General features: G+C 36.7%; 1 protein-coding gene across 11 annotated transcripts in view; it reads right to left on the reverse strand.

The window, feature by feature from the left end:
- The window catches only part of LOC139958816 (unconventional myosin-X-like), a 93,955-nt gene that overhangs the window by 37,105 nt on the left and 35,018 nt on the right, over window positions 1–21,832 (reverse strand). For all 11 annotated transcript variants that reach the window (XM_071956172.1, XM_071956167.1, XM_071956171.1 and 8 more), the window contains exons 8-13: window positions 15,643–15,746; window positions 14,442–14,571; window positions 12,554–12,672; window positions 9,750–9,896; window positions 8,709–8,876; window positions 7,351–7,443 (exon numbers count right to left, since the gene is read on the reverse strand). In XM_071956172.1, the coding sequence (XP_071812273.1) occupies window positions 7,351–7,443; window positions 8,709–8,876; window positions 9,750–9,896; window positions 12,554–12,672; window positions 14,442–14,571; window positions 15,643–15,746 (761 nt within the window). The remainder of the gene's footprint in view (window positions 1–7,350; window positions 7,444–8,708; window positions 8,877–9,749; window positions 9,897–12,553; window positions 12,673–14,441; window positions 14,572–15,642; window positions 15,747–21,832) is intronic.

The raw sequence follows: 21,832 nt of genomic DNA on the forward strand, positions 1-21,832 counted from the left end.
CCAAATTATCAACCGTGTCACACCTTGGCATTGGGATTTAATTGCATTAAATGTCTAAAAATTAACTTTGAACTTGTATACATAACTTCACACACAAAGGTCACCCGTAGGTCAACCAATTGACATTTTTGATCAGTGAGACCTAAACGGAGCATCAAAACTGTAAAAATTCAAACATGTTTTCTTTGCCCATTTTCTCCCCCCAAAATACCAATTTTTTAACATTAGCTGACCTTTGGTGACCTTGGACCACATGATCGCTAAGTTTGAAAATATTCCCCTATACCATTCGCAACTTGTCCAAAAAAATCAACCTTGTCACACCTTCGCACTGGGAGTTATTGCATGAAATGTCTGAAAATTAACTTTGACCTCCTATAACTTCACACACAAAGCTCATCCAGGGGTCAACCTATTGACATTTATGATCAGAAGGTACCTTTAACATCTGAAAATAGCATCGAAACTGTAAAAATCCCCAAAACACGAAAAGGTCACCAGAGGTCAAATTGAGGTCAAGGGTCACCCAGATGTGGGTGGACAATTGGATTACGTAGAAGCAACTCCCAACCCTAACTGACAATTCGTTCTCAAGTTATCGCAAAAATACTAGTTTTTTATCATTAATTGACCTTTGGTGACCTTGGATCACATGACCGTTAAGTTTGAAAATATTACCCTATACCATTTGCAACTACTCCAAAAATATCAACCGTGTCACACCTTGGAACTGGGAGTTATTGCATTAAATGTCTGAAAATTAACTTTGACCTTGTATAACTTCGCACACAAAGGTCACACGGGGGTCAACCCATTGACATTTATGATCAGAAGGTACCTTTAACATCTGAAAATAGCATCGAAACTGTAAAAATCCACAAAACACAAAAAGGTCACCAGAGGTCACCAGAGGTCAAATTGAGGTCAAGGGTCACCCAGAAGCGGGTCGACAATTGGATTACATTGAAGCAACTCCCAACCCTAACGGACAATTTGTTCTCAAGTTATCGCAAAAATACTAGTTTTTTATCATTAATTGACCTTTAGTGACCTCGGATCACATGACCGTTAAGTTTGAAAATATTCCCCTATACCATTTGCAACTACTCCAAAAATATCAACCGTGTCACACCTTGGAACTGGGAGTTATTGCATTAAATGTCTGAAAATTAACTTTGACCTCATATAACTTCGCACACAAAGGTCACACGGGGGTCAACCCATTGACATTTATGATCAGAAGGTACCTTTAACATCTGAAAATAGCATCGAAACTGTAAAAATCCACAAAACACAAAAAGGTCACCAGAGGTCACCAGAGGTCAAATTGAGGTCAAGGGTCACCCAGAAGCGGGTCAACAATTGGATTACATTGAAGCAACTCCCAACCCTAACGGACAATTTGTTCTCAAGTTATCGCAAAAATACTAGTTTTTTATCATTAATTGACCTTTAGTGACCTCGGATCACATGACCGTTAAGTTTGAAAATATTCCCCTATACCATTTGCAACTTGTCCCAAAATATCAACCGTGTAATACCTTGGCACTGGGAGTTATTACACTAAATGTCTGAAAATTAACTTTGACCTCATATAACTTAACATACAAAGGTCACCTTGGGTCAACTTATTGACATTTTTGATCGGTGAGACCTAAATAGAGCATCAAACTATACAAATTCAAACATTTTTTTCTTTGCCCATTTTCTCCTCCCAAAATACTAGTTTTTTAACATTAATTGACCTTTGGTGACCTCGGATCACATGACCGTTAAGTTTGAAAATATTCCCCTATACCATTTGCAACTTGTCCAAAAATATCAACCACGTCACACCTTGGAACTGGGAGTTATTGCATTAAATGTCTGAAAATTAACTTTGACCTTGTATAACTTCGCACACGAAGGTCACACGGGTGTCAACCAATTGACATTTTTGATCGGAAGGTACCTTTGGTATCCAAATCTAGCATCAAAACCAAACATTTTCTTTTTTGCTCGTTTCCTCCCAAAATAAGCACATTTTTTCTAATGTGACCTTTGACCTTTTGACCTTGGTTTCAAATGTAGTTTAATCTCCTGATTCCAAAAAACAAAACGACAAGTCTGTACAACCATCCTAACTCCGACCGAAAAACTTTGACCCCATATAACTTCGCACATAAAGGTCACACGGGGGTCAACCTATTGACATTTATGTTCAGAAGGTACCTTTAACATCTGAAAATAGCATCAAAACTGTAAAAATCCCCCAAAACACGTAAAGGTCACCAAAGGTCAAATTGAGGTCAAGGGTCACCCAGGTGCGGGTCGACAATTGGATTACATTGAAGCAACTCCCAACCCTAACGGACATTTCGTTCTCAAGTTATCGCAAAAATACTAGTTTTTTATCATTAATTGACCTTTGTTGACCTCGGATCACATGACCGTTAAGTTTGAAAATGCTCCCCTAACCAGTTCACAACTTGTCCCAAAATATCAATCTTGTCGCACATTGGCACTGGGAGTTATTGCAGTTTTAATATTTTCGGTTTTTGGACCATAACTGACCTTTGGTGACCTTTGTGGGCACCAGAAACAATAGGGCACACCTTCTCCATATGGTGGATCTATAGTCCAAGTTTGGCCTCAATCCAACATTCTCTTATTGAGATAGAGCGTACCCAAGCAAGTGTCACAGACACACACACACACACACATACATACATACATACATACATACATACATACATACATACATACACACACACACACGCCAACCTGACTGCATAGGTTCCTTTTGCTAAAGCAAGGAACCAAAAATTGAGCGGCTAGTATTTAAGTACAACAAGAGCCCAAGGGCACTGTGGTTCCTTGCTTGGGGTATATGACAATACACATAATATTATCAAGCAAGATTGGGCTGAAATAGTCCAAGTAATTGTGGTCCTACATGTTCCCATAAAGTAACCAACACTATAGCCAACACTTTTGTGATCACAAAATGTGATCGGATTTTTGATCAAAAGGCACTTTTGAGGTCTAAATATGGCGTCGAAAATGTAAGAAATATAAGAGACCTACAAGCGTGTCAACAGATATGATAACAATGGTGACCTCAGATGACATGACCTTTAAGTTTCAAAATGTTCCACCACCCCATTCACAACTTGTCCCAAAATATCAACCATGTCACACCTTGGCATTGAGATTTAATTGCATTAAATGTCAAACAATTAACTTTGAACTTGTATGTAACTTCACACACAAAGGTCACCCGGAGGTCAACCAATTGACATTTTTGATCGGTGAGACCTAAATAGAGCATGACTGTAAAAATTCAAACATTTTTTCTTTGCCCATTTTCTCCCCCCATAATACTACTTTTTTAACATTAGCTGACCTTTGGTGACCTTGGATCACATGACCGTTAAGTTTGAAAATATTCCCCTATACCATTTGCAACTTGTCCAAAATAATCAACCTTGTCACACCTTGGCACTGGGAGTTATTGCATTAAATGTGTGAAAATTAACTTTGACCTCAAATAACTTCGCACACGAAGGTCAAATGGGGGTCAACCCATTGACATTTATGATCAGAAGGTACCTTTAACATCTGAAAATAGCATCAAAACTGTAAAAATCCACAAAACACAAAAAGGTCACCAGAGGTCAAATTGAGGTCAAGGGTCACCCAGATGCGGGTGGACAATTGGATTACATTGAAGCAACTCCCAACCCTAATGGACAATTTGTTCTCAAGTTGTTGCAAAAATACTAGTTTTTTATCATTAATTGACCTTTGGTGACCTTGTATCACATGACCGTTAAGTTTGAAAATATTCCCCTATACCATTTGCAACTACTCCAAAAAAATCAACCTTGTCACACCTTGGAACTGGGAGTTATTGCATTAAATGTCTGAAAATTAACTTTGACCTCATATAACTTCGCACACGAAGGTCACACAGGGGTCAACCTATTGACATTTATGATCAGAAGGTACCTTTAACATCTGAAAATAGCATCGAAACTGTAAAAAATCCACAAAACACGAAAAGGTCACCAGAGGTCAAATTGAGGTCAAGGGTCACCCAGATGCGGGTCGACAATTGGATTTCATTGAAGCAACTCCCAACTCTAATGGACAATTTGTTCTCAAGTTATCGCAAAAATACTAGTTTTTTATCATTAATTGACCTTTGGTGACCTTGTATCACTTAACCGTTAAGTTTGAAAATATTCCCCTATACCATTTGCAACTACTCCAAAAATATCAACCTTGTCACACCTTGGCACTGGGAGTTATTGCATTAAATGTCTGAAAATTAACTTTGACCTCATATAACTTCGCACACGAAGGTCACACAGGGGTCAACTCATTGACATTTATGATCAGAAGTTACCTTTAACATCTGAAAATAGCATCGAAACTGTAAAAATCCACAAAACACTAAAAAGGTCACCAGAGGTCAAATTGAGGTCAAGGGTCACCCAGATGCGGGTCGACAATTGGATTACATTGAAGCAACTCCCAACCCTAACGGACAATTTGTTCTCAAGTTATCGCAAAAAAACTAGTTTTTTATCATTAATTGACCTTTGGTGACCTCGGATCACATGACCGTTAAAGTTTGAAAATATTCCCCTATACCATTTGCAACTTGTCTCAAAATATCAACTGTGTAACACCTTGGCACTGGGAGTTATTACACTAAATGTCTGAAAATTAACTTTGACCTCATATAACTTAACATACAAAGGTCACCTTGGGTCAACTTATTGACATTCTTGATTGATGAGACCTAAATTAGAGCATCAAACTATGGAAATTCAAACATTTTTTCTTTGCCCATTTTCTACCCCCAAAATACTAGTTTTTTGACATTAATTGACCTTTGGTGACCTCGGATCACATGACCGTTAAGTTTGAAAGTATTCCCCTATACCATTTGCAACTTGTCCAAAAATATCAACCATGTCACACCTTGGAACTGGGAGTTGTTGCATTAAATGTCTGAAAATTAACTTTGACCTCGTATAACTTCGCACACGAAGGTCACACAGGTGTCAACCAATTGACATTTTTGATCGGAAGGTACCTTTGATATCCAAATCTAGCATCAAAACCAAACATTTTCTTTTTTGCTCGTTTCCTCCCGAAATAAGCACATTTTTTCTAATGTGACCTTTGACCTTTTGACCTTGGTTTCAGATGTAGTTTAATCTCCTGATTCCAAAAAACAAAACGAAAAGTCTGTACAACCATCCTAACTCCGACCTAAAAACTTTGACCCCATATAACTTCGCACATAAAGGTCACACGGGGTCAACCTATTGACATTTATGATCAGAAGGTACCTTTGACATCTGAAAATAGCATCGAAACTGTAAAAATCCCAAAAACACGAAAAGGTCACCAGAGGTCAAATTGAGGTCAAGGGTCACCCAGATGCGGGTCGACAATTGGATTTCATTGAAGCAACTCCCAACTCTAATGGACAATTTGTTCTCAAGTTATCGCAAAAATACTAGTTTTTTATCATTAATTGACCTTTGGTGACCTTGTATCACTTAACCGTTAAGTTTGAAAATATTCCCCTATACCATTTGCAACTACTCCAAAAATATCAACCTTGTCACACCTTGGCACTGGGAGTTATTGCATTAAATGTCTGAAAATTAACTTTGACCTCATATAACTTCGCACACGAAGGTCACACAGGGGTCAACTCATTGACATTTATGATCAGAAGTTACCTTTAACATCTGAAAATAGCATCGAAACTGTAAAAATCCACAAAACACTAAAAAGGTCACCAGAGGTCAAATTGAGGTCAAGGGTCACCCAGATGCGGGTCGACAATTGGATTACATTGAAGCAACTCCCAACCCTAACGGACAATTTGTTCTCAAGTTATCGCAAAAAAACTAGTTTTTTATCATTAATTGACCTTTGGTGACCTCGGATCACATGACCGTTAAAGTTTGAAAATATTCCCCTATACCATTTGCAACTTGTCTCAAAATATCAACTGTGTAACACCTTGGCACTGGGAGTTATTACACTAAATGTCTGAAAATTAACTTTGACCTCATATAACTTAACATACAAAGGTCACCTTGGGTCAACTTATTGACATTCTTGATTGATGAGACCTAAATTAGAGCATCAAACTATGGAAATTCAAACATTTTTTCTTTGCCCATTTTCTACCCCCAAAATACTAGTTTTTTGACATTAATTGACCTTTGGTGACCTCGGATCACATGACCGTTAAGTTTGAAAGTATTCCCCTATACCATTTGCAACTTGTCCAAAAATATCAACCATGTCACACCTTGGAACTGGGAGTTGTTGCATTAAATGTCTGAAAATTAACTTTGACCTCGTATAACTTCGCACACGAAGGTCACACAGGTGTCAACCAATTGACATTTTTGATCGGAAGGTACCTTTGATATCCAAATCTAGCATCAAAACCAAACATTTTCTTTTTTGCTCGTTTCCTCCCGAAATAAGCACATTTTTTCTAATGTGACCTTTGACCTTTTGACCTTGGTTTCAGATGTAGTTTAATCTCCTGATTCCAAAAAACAAAACGAAAAGTCTGTACAACCATCCTAACTCCGACCTAAAAACTTTGACCCCATATAACTTCGCACATAAAGGTCACACGGGGTCAACCTATTGACATTTATGATCAGAAGGTACCTTTGACATCTGAAAATAGCATCGAAACTGTAAAAATCCCAAAAACACGAAAAGGTCACCAGAGGTCAAATTGAGGTCAAGGGTCACCCAGATGCAGGTCGACAATTGGATTACATTGAGGCAACTCCCAACCCTAAAAGACATTTCGTTCTCAAGTTATTGCAAAAATACTAGTTTTTTATCATTAATTGACCTTTGGTGACCTTGGATCACATGACCGTTAAGTTTGAAAATGCTCCCCTAACCAGTTCACAACTTGTCCCAAAATATCAATCTTGTCGCACATTGGCACTGGGAGTTATTGCAGTTTTAATATGTTTGGTTTTTGGACCATAACTGACCTTTGGTGACCTTTGTGGGCACCAAAAACAATAGGGCACACCTTCTCCATATGGCGGATCTATAGTCCAAGTTTGGCCTCAATCCAACATTCCCTTATTGAGATAGAGCGTACCCAAGCAAGTGTCACAGACGCACACACACACATACATACATACATACATACATACATACATACATACACACATACATACATACATACACACACACATACGCCAACCTGACTGCATAGGTTCCTTTTGCTAAAGCAAGGAACCAATAAAATGATGTTGAATCATGAAATTGGGTATAGTTAGAGCCATTACTACTTACAGCATGTGTTGTATGTAGCTTTGTCAACATGGTCTCATCTGTGCCTTTTGGAAATCTACTCTCCTCATTCACTAATGAAATGATGCCAAGTTTCTGTCAGAGAAAAATTAAAAAAAAAAGAAAAACACTTTCATAAATAGTAAAGAGTGTTCTCACAATTCCTGACTTGGGAAGGAATAAAACATTTCTTTCTTAAAACTCCTTATTACGAAGGACAGGAAATACAGATCAAGTATTCTATAATCCTCATAGTATCAGGAAGACATCAATCTTCACAGGCCCCCCTCCGCCACACCCTCCAATGGCCCCTCAGCCACACCCTCCAATGTCCCCCTCTGTCACACCCTCCACAGGCCCCTCCACCACACCTTCCAATGGCCCCTTCCACCACACCCTCCAATGGCCCCCTCTGTCACACCCTCCAATGGCCCCCTGTCACACCCTCCAATGGCCCCTCCTCCACACCCTCCAATGGCCCCCTTCCGTCATACCCTCCAATCCCCCCTCCCCCCCACCATCACACCCTCCAATTGACCCCTCCGTCTGGTATAGTCTTCAATGCATACTAATGTAATTATCAAAGTGAAGCAACTAGTATATGTACCCTTGGACATTTTTCTGAAGGGTTGCATTTCCTTGAGTCTTACAGTTTTATAAATGATTTATTGTACATTCAGACTATACTCAACCAGAAATGTGTTACAAAACTGGTATAAACTTGATGTTCACACTCAAAACCACACGATCTGTATGTACCTGTCAAATACAAGATACTTTGTTCAAACTCATTAATTTTATGCACTATTATTATCCTTCACAGTAACAAGGTTATTACTTCGAGTACACAAAAGGGGACTCTCCCTAAAGTGTTTACCTTTGATTATCAATAGCATTTATCAAATGCTCATACTTCACTTGATGAAAACTTTATCAAGTTTACAAATATTGACTAAGTGATACAGTTAATACATCAAGGTTTATATCATAGAGTAAACAAAGACCAAGCTACTTCCCATTCATAATAATTAGCTATTTTTAGTAAAATGATATGATCTAATATGCCCTTCTCGGAAATCAGTAAATGTACAAGATACATACAAGACTATAAACTTTGACTATTAGGCACTGTGTTCTATTGTGATGAACACCACATTCAGCGATGCTCAAGATGCTAAATGTATTGTGGGTTCTAGTACCATATATATCCAGGCAAGGTCTAGTTTTAGTTTGCAACCCAGTAAAATTAGCTATAAAATATCAAGATGCTGTTTCATTCTTATCTTGACCATACACCAGGGTCATTAGAAATACCCTTCCCCCCCCACCCCTGACCCCCTAACATCATTATGTCGGCATACCTTCTCAATAAGATCCAGACATTCCCCGTTATCCTGCCAATCAATGTCCACCCAGGACAATCCTTCTGTGTTATATTCGTGCTGTTCCAGAGAGAAGATGTGTTTGTTGAAATACTCCTGTAGCTTCTCGTTGGCAAAGTTGATGTTGAACTGCTCAAAACGATTGATCTGGGAAGTGCAAATATAAGACAAAGTTCAAATGTAAACTGAAAAGTATCCACCAAATCATTCAAACAAGCAATTGCCTCAATTGATAATCCTTATGCATTTACACAAACTGATGGGAGGCCCCGACACCAGGGGCCCAGGAGGGGTGGGAGGTGAGATGGTCCTGGACTCTTCCGACAACTTTCACAGCAATTATATCACAAGTCATAAATAGTGGTTCTTCAATCAATTCCCTATTTTCTATTCTCTTTTGCGATGTGGGGGATTGTTTCTTTTGGGGCGGGGAGAGGGGGGGTTGTGCTTTGGAATTGGAATGGGGTGGGACGTTTCTTAATGTGAATAGAAAAGATGAAGGCCTCATGGTATATTCTGAAAGGGATTTTACTTCAATCATAAGGATTTCATCACCAACCATTTCCATGTACGAGCAATTGATGACTCTCCTCACTGGAGATATCTGCAACCTACTGTGGTACCCTGGGGGAGGGAACTGTTAATGCTACAAAAAATAGTATTAGCTTCACATAAACAAATACTACTCTAACATTATACAATTATTTAGGCTATGCACCTTACATCAAGAAGCTTTGCTAAAATTTTCTGAAATACAAAGTCAAATGTTTTTCGTTCTATGGACTCTAAAACACGTCATAATTTCAACAGGTTATTTATGAAATTGACCCATATCCAGTCATCACTTAAATGTTCATGTTGAAAAAATACCAAGCCTCCAGCTTCTCCCCTTCTCCGGCAACTTTCCTTCCCCAACTCCTTGCCCTTTCCTGCTCACCCCCCCCCTCCCCTTCATACCTATTCTTCCTTAAGCTAAGAGCCAGAAAGTCATAGAAACATCTAGGTATCTCCTGCACTGACCTCAAAATTCTCAAATCCAAAGATATCTAATACTCCTATAGAGCAGAACGTTTCATCACCACGGATACAGTTGTTTATTTTCTTTATGATCCATTTGAAACATTGTCCATAGAGATTCATCGCCATGGAATCCCGGGAGTCTGCAGCCTGGTACGGAAAGAAGATTTGTTAAGAAACTGTTTATACCGAAGCAGAAGTCATCGTTAATCTTTGAAAGAGAACTCAAACTTTATGAATGTAGAAATATATATTTATAAATCAAAAGCATTACTGAATGAAACCTGTCTCAACTTAACCATTGTGGCCTAGTTTTTGATTCTCGTCGAGACCCATAGCAGGACCTTTGACCGCTGCATGCTGGATTGTTGATGAGTGCATAATCTTTTTGCGTTTATATATGGAAAATTACCTCCCTGTGATTGGTTACATTTTGAAAATGTTCAGTTATAGATGTGAAAGGCTGCACAATGCCGAAACAGCCAGTCTGGGAAACTAAAGCTAATGCAACTTAAAACTGGTTAAACGTTGAAAAGCCATAGTTATAGGCGCACACACACACACTGCCAGTCTATCCACACTATATTGACATAGGCGAGTAGGTTTACATTCATTGTGGTAGTGTGCTGGCCAGCCTAAACAAGAGTGAGTGATTAAGAAGGCTGTAACTACAGTGTTCACAGCTTTTGGTTAGAACAACATCAGTGAGATACATTGTAGATTTGTTTCTAAAATCATAGCGGATAAATTCTAAAATCATTGCTGTCAAATTTTAGAATTTAGTGTTAATCAAAACTGCAACTGCTATATGTGACTCCTACAACTAGAGATAGGAAAAGTTTCTGAAACCTGCTGTTATGGACTTCTGACATTCTGGTTGTTGCATCGTAAACCTACTGTATGTGAGTTCTAAAATTACTCTACTAAAGAAGTCTGTAATTATTGTTTGATGAATTCTGAAATTCCTGTCACTGAATTCTACACTTACTAATCATGGTGATATCAACAATTGCTGTAGTGCACAAAATGAGGAATCCCAAGACAAAAGGTAAATGATTTGCTAACTTTAATATCCCATTCAATAAGTTAATGATTGATGTAATAGATGGAGAGAGCTTTCATGATTACAATGAGCTACTCCACAAACTGAGTTGTAGGTTAATGCCTAGTCATTCACTTTACTGTTGTGTTTGTTTTTCACAATCAGCCAACTTCCTACTTAACTTTTGTGTTCATCCAACGTAAGATAAACCACTAACACTAATACATTTGTTACTGTGTAGAGAGTATCACCTTATGCTTTCTCTAGTACTATTTCCAAGGGGACTAAGAGCTGTTGAGCACTGATTGGACAATTTTGAAGGCATCACCAACTCCTAGCTTTGTGATTGGTTGTAATTGTGTATGGAAATCAGAACGGTAATCACCCTAAATTCATATTTTCTTTTACCAACGTTATTCTCTGCTGCATTTATGCCCAAATTATTATCATCGGTGAGGCCACACCGCAGACCACAGTCCTATGGAGACGGCACTAAAGGCAAATACTTTCCCTGGTTAAGTGTCACACATCCAATCAGAGTTAAAATAGACCAAAAAAAGCCTAAAACCAATGTTGTTCTTGTCACGCCCCCCCCCCCTTTTTTATGCTGTTGAAAGATTTTTCAATCAGTAAGATCAGCATAACTGACATTGGTTGTATATGTTTTTAGTTACTCTCATGTCTGTTTTGTTAAGATACCTCATCAAAACAAGGAAATAGACAGTTTATTCCACTTCTAAGCAAAAAACTTTCACTATTCAACTGGCAAAAGTGAAACATGCTGTGTTTGCTGGTTTAGAATATCAAGTGCAACCCGAATGTTATGATCCGTTTATTATCACTAACAGCACCTGACATTTATGTCTGCAAAAGTTACAAAGTTTTCAAAGACCTTTATATTTAGCAAAATGTGTTCTGACTCGTCTGATGAATATTCATGCCGATGAGATTGATGACTCATCACGCTAATGTCCACGGATTGACAACTCATTCTGGGTCATTATGACACACATGTCAACTCATACATACATTCTGTCATTAGTGGACTCAACTTGTTGTGATAGGTTGATTTACAATATGTCATTAGTCAGGTAAGATCTGACTGACAGATGGATTTAAAACTGATATCTGACACAATGTAAAGGAGTCATTAGTTAGATGCAGTGTGACATGCATAAAGACTCAACTTGTTGTGTGATAGGTTGATTTAAAATATGTCATTAGTCAGGTAAGATCTGAATACTCAAGAATACATTCTGTCATTAGTGGACTCAACCTGTTGTGATAGGTTGATTTACAATATGTAATTAGTGGACTCAACCTGTTGTGATAGGTTGATTTACAATATGTCATTAATCGGGTTTGATCTGACTGACAGATGGATTTAAAGTTGACATCTGACTCAACATTAAGGAGAAATTAGTGGGATTCAGTTTGACTGATCCACATGTGAAGTCAAATTATCTTGAGTCTCAAATAAATAATAGTCAGTTTCATTGCACCTGTAATTTGGACTGAAACTGACATCTGACTCATGAGAGTCAATTAGTCAGATTTATAGGACTACTATACGGATGCAATGAGACAGAACTGTTTCCAACTGGATCACAGACAAAGTTATATTTGTACCATGCCTAACTTGGATGAAATAACTCCAGAAATATTTAAAATAATAAATTCTTGTGACTAACAGTTCAAAGACAAAAATATCACTATTACTGATTCAAGGAGAGTTATATGAGCATGAATGATGCAATCGACTGACCTGGTCAACATCCAGGGGTGTGGCTATCACCTCACCTCGAAGAACCCTTGTCTTCTGTGTGAGGGCGTCCTGTAGCTGGTAATCATCCACACCGAGCAAGTTAGCCACCACCACCAGAGCTGTAAATGGAATTCAAAGGAACTGAATATTCAGAGGCTACTCATTGTTAAAACAATATGTTGTAATTCATTACTAAAATTACCAAACCCTAGTGCAACCACATTCACTAAATATTAAACATTAAAGACATGTAACTAGCACATGAATGCCATGAGAAAAACTTGACAATAGGTAGATACAAAGTGTTGTGTAGCATTTGTTAATCTAGGGTAAGTGCTAACATTTATATTAAAAACTCAGATCAAGTAAAACCGACTTTTCAACATTCTAAACATCGGTTGTAATACAAATTTGAGCATCTCATACAGTTGTTTAAGTGTAAGCACGATAGGGTGATATTACATGACACATATAACACACTCCTGTCAGCATTTCTTGAAAGTTGGTGTAAGAATAAAGCTTTTAATCTTTTAAGAGTAAAATTTAAACTCTCTGCGACGTTCAACTTGTATCTGCTGATACTGTCAATCTTCACCGAGAGATTGCAAACATCTTCATCTACAGATGGAGATGTATCTCTCTTGTACCGATGACTAACTTAACAAAACCACCAGGAGGCCTCACGTACATGCTGCCTGGACCAAATCAAATTTGAAAATGTTTTTTTGCCCCCAGGATAAATCTGTGCTGAATCGCTCAGACCAAAGTTATTTACATAAACTTGTTTCCCATCTCTCAATCCAGTCACGTGAGACACTATAGCTTAGGGGTATACTTGGTACGTTAGAGTATGGGTCTGAGAAACTCAACTTTGTATCACGAGCTGACTAATTTATAACTCTCAATCTTTCAGAATTAAAATTCTTGTATGGGCCTTGTTAAACCTTTTTAGAGTTTGAAGACAATGCATAAACAGGCAGATGGGGAGGGATTTTCAAGTGTCCTTTTTAAGTTTGCCTTCCTGCAAGAACTGCTACACATTTCCACAGAACTTCAAATTCAATCCTGTTAATAATGATACCCAGACAAATTTCAGCCTATATGGCATGCCATTGCCAGATTTCTGGCTCAGTGGATGAAGGCGGAGGGCCTTAGAAGCTACAAAAACTTATCATATTGAAGATTGACGTTGAGGCGGTAACCTAAAGCTGTAAACAGTGAGGTGGGCTTTTCTTCTGGGAGTGATCAATATTTACCAGTTTTTAAATTTTATCCAAATATGACCAAGTCTGATCTATGAATTGGATTTCCACCACGCATGTACTGTGAGCCTTTCAGCTTTTCTCGCCTGTGCAAATGGCTCCTTAGTGACACATACAACATTAACTGCTGACCTGCTGCTGGTATGGGAATATTTTTTCATTGAAGTATCTTTTGATCACCTGTGCAATCATCAATCCCATTCTTAATATAGAGGGCAGAGCAGGGCAGGTATAAAGGGGGGGGGGGGGGGTATTACATCATCACTACCATGATGCATCACAAAGGGGTAAATCATGTCCAGGTAGAGCAACTGTATATCAGAAAAGGGTACTTATGCCTCAGAATGTTCCATCAGAACAAGAGGAAGATCAGCACCAGAATAGCAAAATTGAGGCACCATGTTTGAGAAAAAAGGAAAATTCTGGTTTCTGAAAGTGAATTCTATTTAATTTCTTTTACAGGTTTTCTAAAGCATTCATCACGTTAAAACTTCTTCAAACCACAGAAAACAATGTTAACCAAACGTATGCTTTACTCTACGTGTTTCCCAAGAGCATAAAGAAGCCTCATTCAAGATAGAATTGACCTATTAATTGATATCTGATCAGTTTAAAGAGTAACTCACCGTCGCTGTTACTAACTTGAGCCCCACCAGCTGTTATGAACTCTAAATTACCGACATGCAAAATGGCCGCAAGTAACTGGAAGACGTCTGCGATCTGTTCGTCTGAGAATTTCATCACTTTGAAGGCATTCTGTGCAAGTAGAAGTCAGGAAGTAAGACAAATGCCTGGTATGAAATTATCAACCAAGTTTGGAACAGCAAGAAATATTAATGTATAGAATGGTGTGATTTAGTGACATCATAAAAACAAAAGGTGGAAAAAAGAAAAAAATAGAGAGAAGAGTTCCTTTTGTGACTTTGGGCTTCAGTACAATAATAATAGTACAAAACTCTTACAATGATTTCTAAAACTGCAACATATAAAGTACAAAGACCTATATACACAGATTAACATTATAATATTTCCGACTGTATGAGTATAAACCAATAATGATGTGTGCGGACCCGATGACAGTCCTTGCCAACGAATCGACTCTATACATCGCAAACGTCATCATCGTTGATTCAATCATATTTTATGGTCTCCCTTCGCCTTTGCCACTACGAGCAGCCAATGACAACTGTTTTTACAGAAGTGTTTGGATTGCACTGTTATCTATGAGTTAATCTAATTTGATGCAAGCACTCATTTTAAGGGCAATTATCACACATAATAATGTAATTAAATCAAAATTATGCAAATAATATATCATTCTAGCTCTAACATAGAGACTCTTGTCAAAAGTCATAAATTGATTATCCATGTGGCAGCTGACAGAATATGGTTGAAACGGTGCTGTAACATTCATAGTCATAGTAATATTTCAAGAAATGCCACGTAAAATGGATACTTCAGTGATGGTATGAGTTGGAAGACTTGTTATTACTAGGTCACTGCTTTGAACAGAGTAAATCGGTGGTCTTTGCTCATTTGCAAATTTGACAAATCAAAAAGATTTTGCAAATGTTAAGAAAACAAGAACAAATTTAAGGTTGACGATCAGAAAATTTGAGTTGAGCAACAAAGTTATAAATTCAACATCCTGCTGGTTTTACATTAATGTCATAAATATAATAACTTTCATGTCACATTTTGACGCTATTATGCAATAATGTTATTATAAAATATAAGCACAATTTATGTCTCTGTTCTTAAGAAAGGCAAAAGGTTTTTTTCTTTCTTTTTTGTTTTTGTTTGATTAAAACAGAAGATTAAACTTACTCTTATCTTGACAAAATCTCCCTTGTCATCTAAGGATGGGTCATTCACACACCCACTTTGATTCAGGTACCAGAAATCTGTTGGCTTTGTCAAACCAAATTGTTCTAAGGAAGATGAAAAGAAAAATGATTTTATTCCCTGATGCAAAAATACCCAATTCTGATTGATATATTGACACAATTATGAATTTAAAAAACACAAAAGCCATGACACAATAAAAGAAAAAAGTTGTATTAAAAAAAAGATAATCTTTCTCTGCAGAAGAATCGTAGATAAACCATTAATAGATAAAAATTGCTGATTATTCACAGCGTAACCTCTGACCTACCATACTTCACAATCTACCAACAGGTTCTTTCATAAAACGAAGGTAAGTCAGAATTTTTGGGTAACATCAACATCTGGTCTTTTTACCATCCTGGAGGATGCACCAAGCCAAACCTGTACTCCTTAATACACAATTATAAGGACAGCGTTTTTTTTTCAGTAAAAGCTGGATTATCTATCTAGACATGTCTATATATGGAAATACACAGATAATGAAATTTCCTATATTTTATAATTAATTGCTACAGAAATATCAGAAATGTCAAACATAAAATGTTTCTCTTCACACAAAAAATGCAATGGTTAACCAGTACTTGTCTTTCAACACTTTAATGACAAAAACATGTTACAGAACCAATTCTTTAACAAAGTAGGTTAAGCTAGACGCTTCTGCAATGAAGGTGTGATAGATCTAGAGTTGATGGGTGTTTTTTTTCTCCGTATAAGCATTAGATCTGAAAATTTCAAACATCTTTTGTCATAATCATGAGCCTGTACTGATGCTTTTATTCTAGCACAGCTACCTGAACCTGTGAAAGCCCTCGTGTATTTTTACTTGTACTCAATTAATTGTATTCGGGGCATTTTAGGAATCTAGTATTGACATGAGTAAAAGGTTGAAGGTTTGTACTCGCTTTTAGAGCCTTGTACTCATACTCATCAAAAGGAGAGTTCTTCTTGGAGTCATACTGTTGTACTCATGTTGTTGTACTCATACTGTTGTACTCTTGCTGTTTCACCCATACCATTGTTACTCATACTGTTGTACTCATATTGCTGTACTCACACTGATGTACTCACACTGTTGTACTCAAAGTGTTGTACTCATTTGTTGTACTCATTCCATTGTAGTCTTGCTAATGTACTCATACTGTTATACTCATACCGTTGTACTCATACTGTTGTACTTGTATTGTTGTACTCATGCTGTTGTACTCACACCATTGTACTCATACTGTTGTACTCATACTATTGTACTGATACCATTGTACTCATACTGTTGTACTCATGCTGTTGTACTCACACCGTTGTACTCTCACCGTTGTACTCTCACAGTTGTACTCATACTGTTGTACTCATACTATTGTACTGATACCATTGTACCTATGCTGTTGTACTCATACTATTGTACTCATGCTATTGTACTCATGCTGTTGTATTCATAGACAAGTCTGATATGAATTGAATACATCAAATTAATCAGTTTTTGTTCAAACCTATTTTTGATGGCAAGAAGACCAACTATGCCTATAGACACATCCAGCTATTTTGGAATATATTGACAGAAATGAATGAAGAAACCTACCAAGATTTACATTCATATAAACAGTACATACAAAGCAAATTCCAACTTCCTGGTCTATCAAAATATTAGTTCAAGAGACATGTTTATTACTTAAGTCTGTTTCTGGACTAGTTGCAACTTTAGCGGATAAACAAAACCTTCTACAACAGAATGGTCTTCAAGTTGGTTCCACAATGACAGGATATGTACAACAGCTGTTGTGATGTCATTAAACGCATCATTTCAGCGTGCCAATAAATCAAATTTCAATCATAGGAAAATATGGATAAGAGAATTATTATTTTATTCTTGAAGATATTTGTGCATGTGTTGAGTGTCAATAGGTTTATGGGACATTTAACACATTGGCTATCGCCTTTGATTTACCCGTCACTGATAGAATCAAGCCATTCTCAGGGAGAGCAGATTAAATGAAATACAAAACAGATTTTTAATGAGAAAGAGATTCTGTAGGCAGTATCAGGGGATTACAGCAATGTCGATCTACAAGATTGAATACTAATTAGAAATTCATGTGAACTTTTAAAGGAATAGAGTAAGATTTTATATCAGTCAGGATGGTAGATGATACTTAAATGGTTTCAGAATTGCTTCAAAATTGCACCATTTCATAAATTTCTCTTTCTTTCTTTTTTTGAGGGGTTTAAACTCTCAAAATTCTTCCTACAATTGAAGGAAAAGGGGGTATGAAGGGCAAAATTAGACAACAGTATTGCCAGGAAAATTGTGAGTATCAAGAATATTTTCTTTTCCTGTCTGTATAGGATTTCTCTCACAAGAGTCTGAATACAGGTTTATTACAAATAAACAATCAAAACACAACCCACACATGTTTAACTAATGCCACATAGGAACACTTCCTTTGTGTATATCGACACTTTTGACACAATTAAAAATGGAAATTTCCTGGTAACTCAATATAGCCATAAAATGTAAACCAGTTTGATTGACAGTGTACAATCGAGAAATGAAACTCTCAAAACAAGGCATTAAATTACTTTGCGTACAAATATTAATTAGTCCAATCTATAACGCCTGAACGCTAAGGGCTTCTCTCTTTGACATCAATAGCTTTGAAAGTGACAGCACTTGGTGACATATTTGAACCAAAATGTTCACAAACTAGATTATTGAAGGGCAACTCTTATTCTTGATTATATGTTGAAATCATTGTCCTTATTTACCTTCTTAGATCTAAGCACCGTAGCAAGTTAATGGAGCTTTGCACAGTCAGCGTGTACATGTACCAGGAGCGTATCGGAAAAATCAAAAACAATAAGATGACAGAGACCGCCTCAACTAAATCTCTTAATTGCCTTTTTATTCCTACATTAATTTATTCACTGCTTCCTGTGTTACACCGATATAGTCTAATTGACTCACTTTATATTTGACCCGCATGAAGTTAGAAAATCACTACATATTTATTTTCCTGTTGATCATCTATGAAACATCAACTTTTATTTCCTTCTCCATGCATACAAACTTCACTCATGTGGAAGGATCACTTTCACTTTTTGTTTTCAAAATCTTTTCACTTAAGGTTGACTTATCACAATTATCCCCATGGGTAATTTATTTTGTTAAAACACCATGCATGGATTTGACATGTTGGTTGCTAATGCTCTATTCAAGGTAACAGAAAGAAACTCAAACTTTGATGATGAAGGTGGCAATAACAACAAAGTTGGCAAACTATTGTACAAAGCCTGGACTAAGACATTTATACAGAAAGTCTGTCTTCAGTTGTGTCAATTCCTTGGTTCCTTGAAGGGTGTCAACTTCAAGTTGTGTATTTTATCTATATTTCATCACAATAAGATCAATCAACTGAGAATTGAAAAAAAAGAAATAACTCCCTTGCATAAAGAGTTGCCAAAATAATTCCCACATTCACTTGCCAAGAACTATAATATTTGGTAAATCAAGGTATTGTCATCATGTTCATCCTATGGGGTTGGCATACATCATTCGCACACAGGAAGTGCCACAGCCTAACATCTAGGCATGTCCCAGTACTTCACATCAAACAAAAGTGTAGGAATAAAATGAATTCCTGTATATTTAGAGTAGGTATACCAATCAAAATTCCTTATCTGTATTCGTAGTGAAACTTTTGCACTCCTCCCACCAGCAATACTATCCTGTCAATCTGGATTAAATTTACTGTATGTTGCAAAGTTTCACCAGCAGTGAGGATAAACAGATCCAATATGATAAACATCTCTAACTGACTTTTATGCAAATATAAGAGATCCTGTAGGAGGCCAATAATTATAATTCACAACATGAAGTACATTTGTAACAGTATAGTTTCAGCACATTTCTTATTTTAATACATTATGCTATATAAAAACATTGTTCAATATAGCATACATATTTCCCCATTGCAATTGACCAACTAAAAACATAGTTTAGCCAAGGTTTTCCACTACACCACAATTCTAATAATACTATTGGTGATATAGAATATTAAGGCTAAAGTGCTATTAAGCTTACAAATTCTAATATTATGAACTAAAATAATGCAAATTTGATCATTATTAATGTATTCTATTCAGTTTAACACCTAATTATTGACAATTATGTTATAAACACATCATTAAAACTACCATTACTTTGAAATCAATATCATTTGCTAGCCTATAGTATAGGCTTATCAAATTTACAAGTGAACTGATGCACAGCCTGACGTGCATATAAAATTTGCGCTGAATTTGTTAATTTCCATAAGTGAATAGACTAAGAGTGAGCCTGTTTTTTAGTCTTGCTCTGAAGAAGATGCTGCTGCTAAGACTACATCCTCAGGCCCTCTAATTTATATATTTCCCTTAAATCTATTTTTGCTATAGATAAGCAGTTTTTTAAACAGTTTTGTTCTATCTTTAAATAAATAAAAAGTAAGAATAAACATTAATCAGACATAATTTCAGAATGTTTTTACACCTTATTACCTTCACTACAATCTTATATCAATTACTCAAATTTATAATAAAAACTGCAACAAAATTTGAGGGTTTTGTTTACATTTCTGTTATGTAATCTTGAACTGTATGTCTGTCTGGTCCATCATTCTACAGACTAAGAGACTCTCTATCATATGTGGAAATTATCTCACTCCCATTTAAATAAGTTAGCCCTCCCTCCCCCCCCCCCCCCCCCGTAACAAGATTGATTCCTTTTTCTTACTTCTCATATTTGACTCTGGAGACACCATGTCTATCTATAAAGTACTAACGATGGATGCCAAGTCAATGCGAACTTTCCTTCCTAGCGAACCGCAAAACACTCGCTTCATTTTTTAGTCCTCAATTATTAACCCAAGTCAATGACATTGACTTATGACACATACTGGCAAACAAACCAAACCTTTCGTTCTATTTTTTATTGAACATGGTTTAAAAATTTGCCGTTCGTCAATTTCTTTTCCGATGATAACATATGCTTTTGACTGACAATGGCACCCTAGGATATGCCTTGACTTTATCCCGATCTAAACCATAACAACATGCTAATAAAGTAGACTTTGAGCAAGCAGGATTAGCTTATGTCTCCTGGCAAATTTCATTAAGACAGGGTGCATAAGCATAAAATGAGATCTACCTGTTTTCTAATCAACCTACTGCACGAGTCATTTGCTTCGTGCCTCACAAGAGTGCATCGACAGACTAGTAAGTGTCACGAAAGGAGTCAGAGCATCTTTTTGGGAAAATTAGAGAATATATTTGTAGGCTTCATTAAATTTTTCAAAACACAATTGTCAAAGATTAGAATTAAAAAAAAGAATTTCTTTACAGAGTTTAAGTTTGTGGAAATTTAATAAGGTATCTATTAAACATATTCACTGAATAGATAAGTAGTGGAAGGATGTCCCTGAAGCAGGCAAGTAAGACTGGCTCAGAACAGTTCTACAGAAGAAGTGTACGGTATATTGTACACTGACTATAGGACTAGAAATTTAATAACGCTGGGTAGAAAAAACTGCAAATTTTACAAATAAGTACACACACACAAGACCATGGGTACTAGGAGAAATTATCATTTGCTATGCAAATTAGATGTGCAGGTGCCCTGAAGGTTAACATGTATGTCGTATATCAAATTAAAATGCTGTGTACCAAAGAACCATGTGCAAAATTTAGTACAAATATTAGATCATGGCTACTAGGTTGTCTATTGTCTGCTATGCAACGTAATGTACTGAGTACATGGTGGAGTACAATGTACACAATTAATAACATCAATCATAATATTTATAAATTACATCATGTTTTCCTGCTTACACTGGAGGTTATGTTGTACAGCAATATTCCTATCTCCTAACATCTGCAAACAGTAAATTATTCATGGAAAAACTCTGTTTGCCAAATGACAACACTCAAATTTCATTACACATTAATGAAGCTTCTTTATTCAGTGCTTCAGTTCCTCGTCGATCTGTTAGTCACTTCAAAATGACTTAAACTGTTCCACTAGCAGCTTTGGTAATAAGTTACCTATGACTGCACATATTCAGTAAAGGAGGGAAAAATCAATAAATTTGCCAGGGGTGGGTTA

Source organism: Apostichopus japonicus, chromosome 18, assembly GCF_037975245.1.
Source record: "Apostichopus japonicus isolate 1M-3 chromosome 18, ASM3797524v1, whole genome shotgun sequence".
Classification (NCBI taxonomy): domain Eukaryota; kingdom Metazoa; phylum Echinodermata; class Holothuroidea; order Aspidochirotida; family Stichopodidae; genus Apostichopus; species Apostichopus japonicus.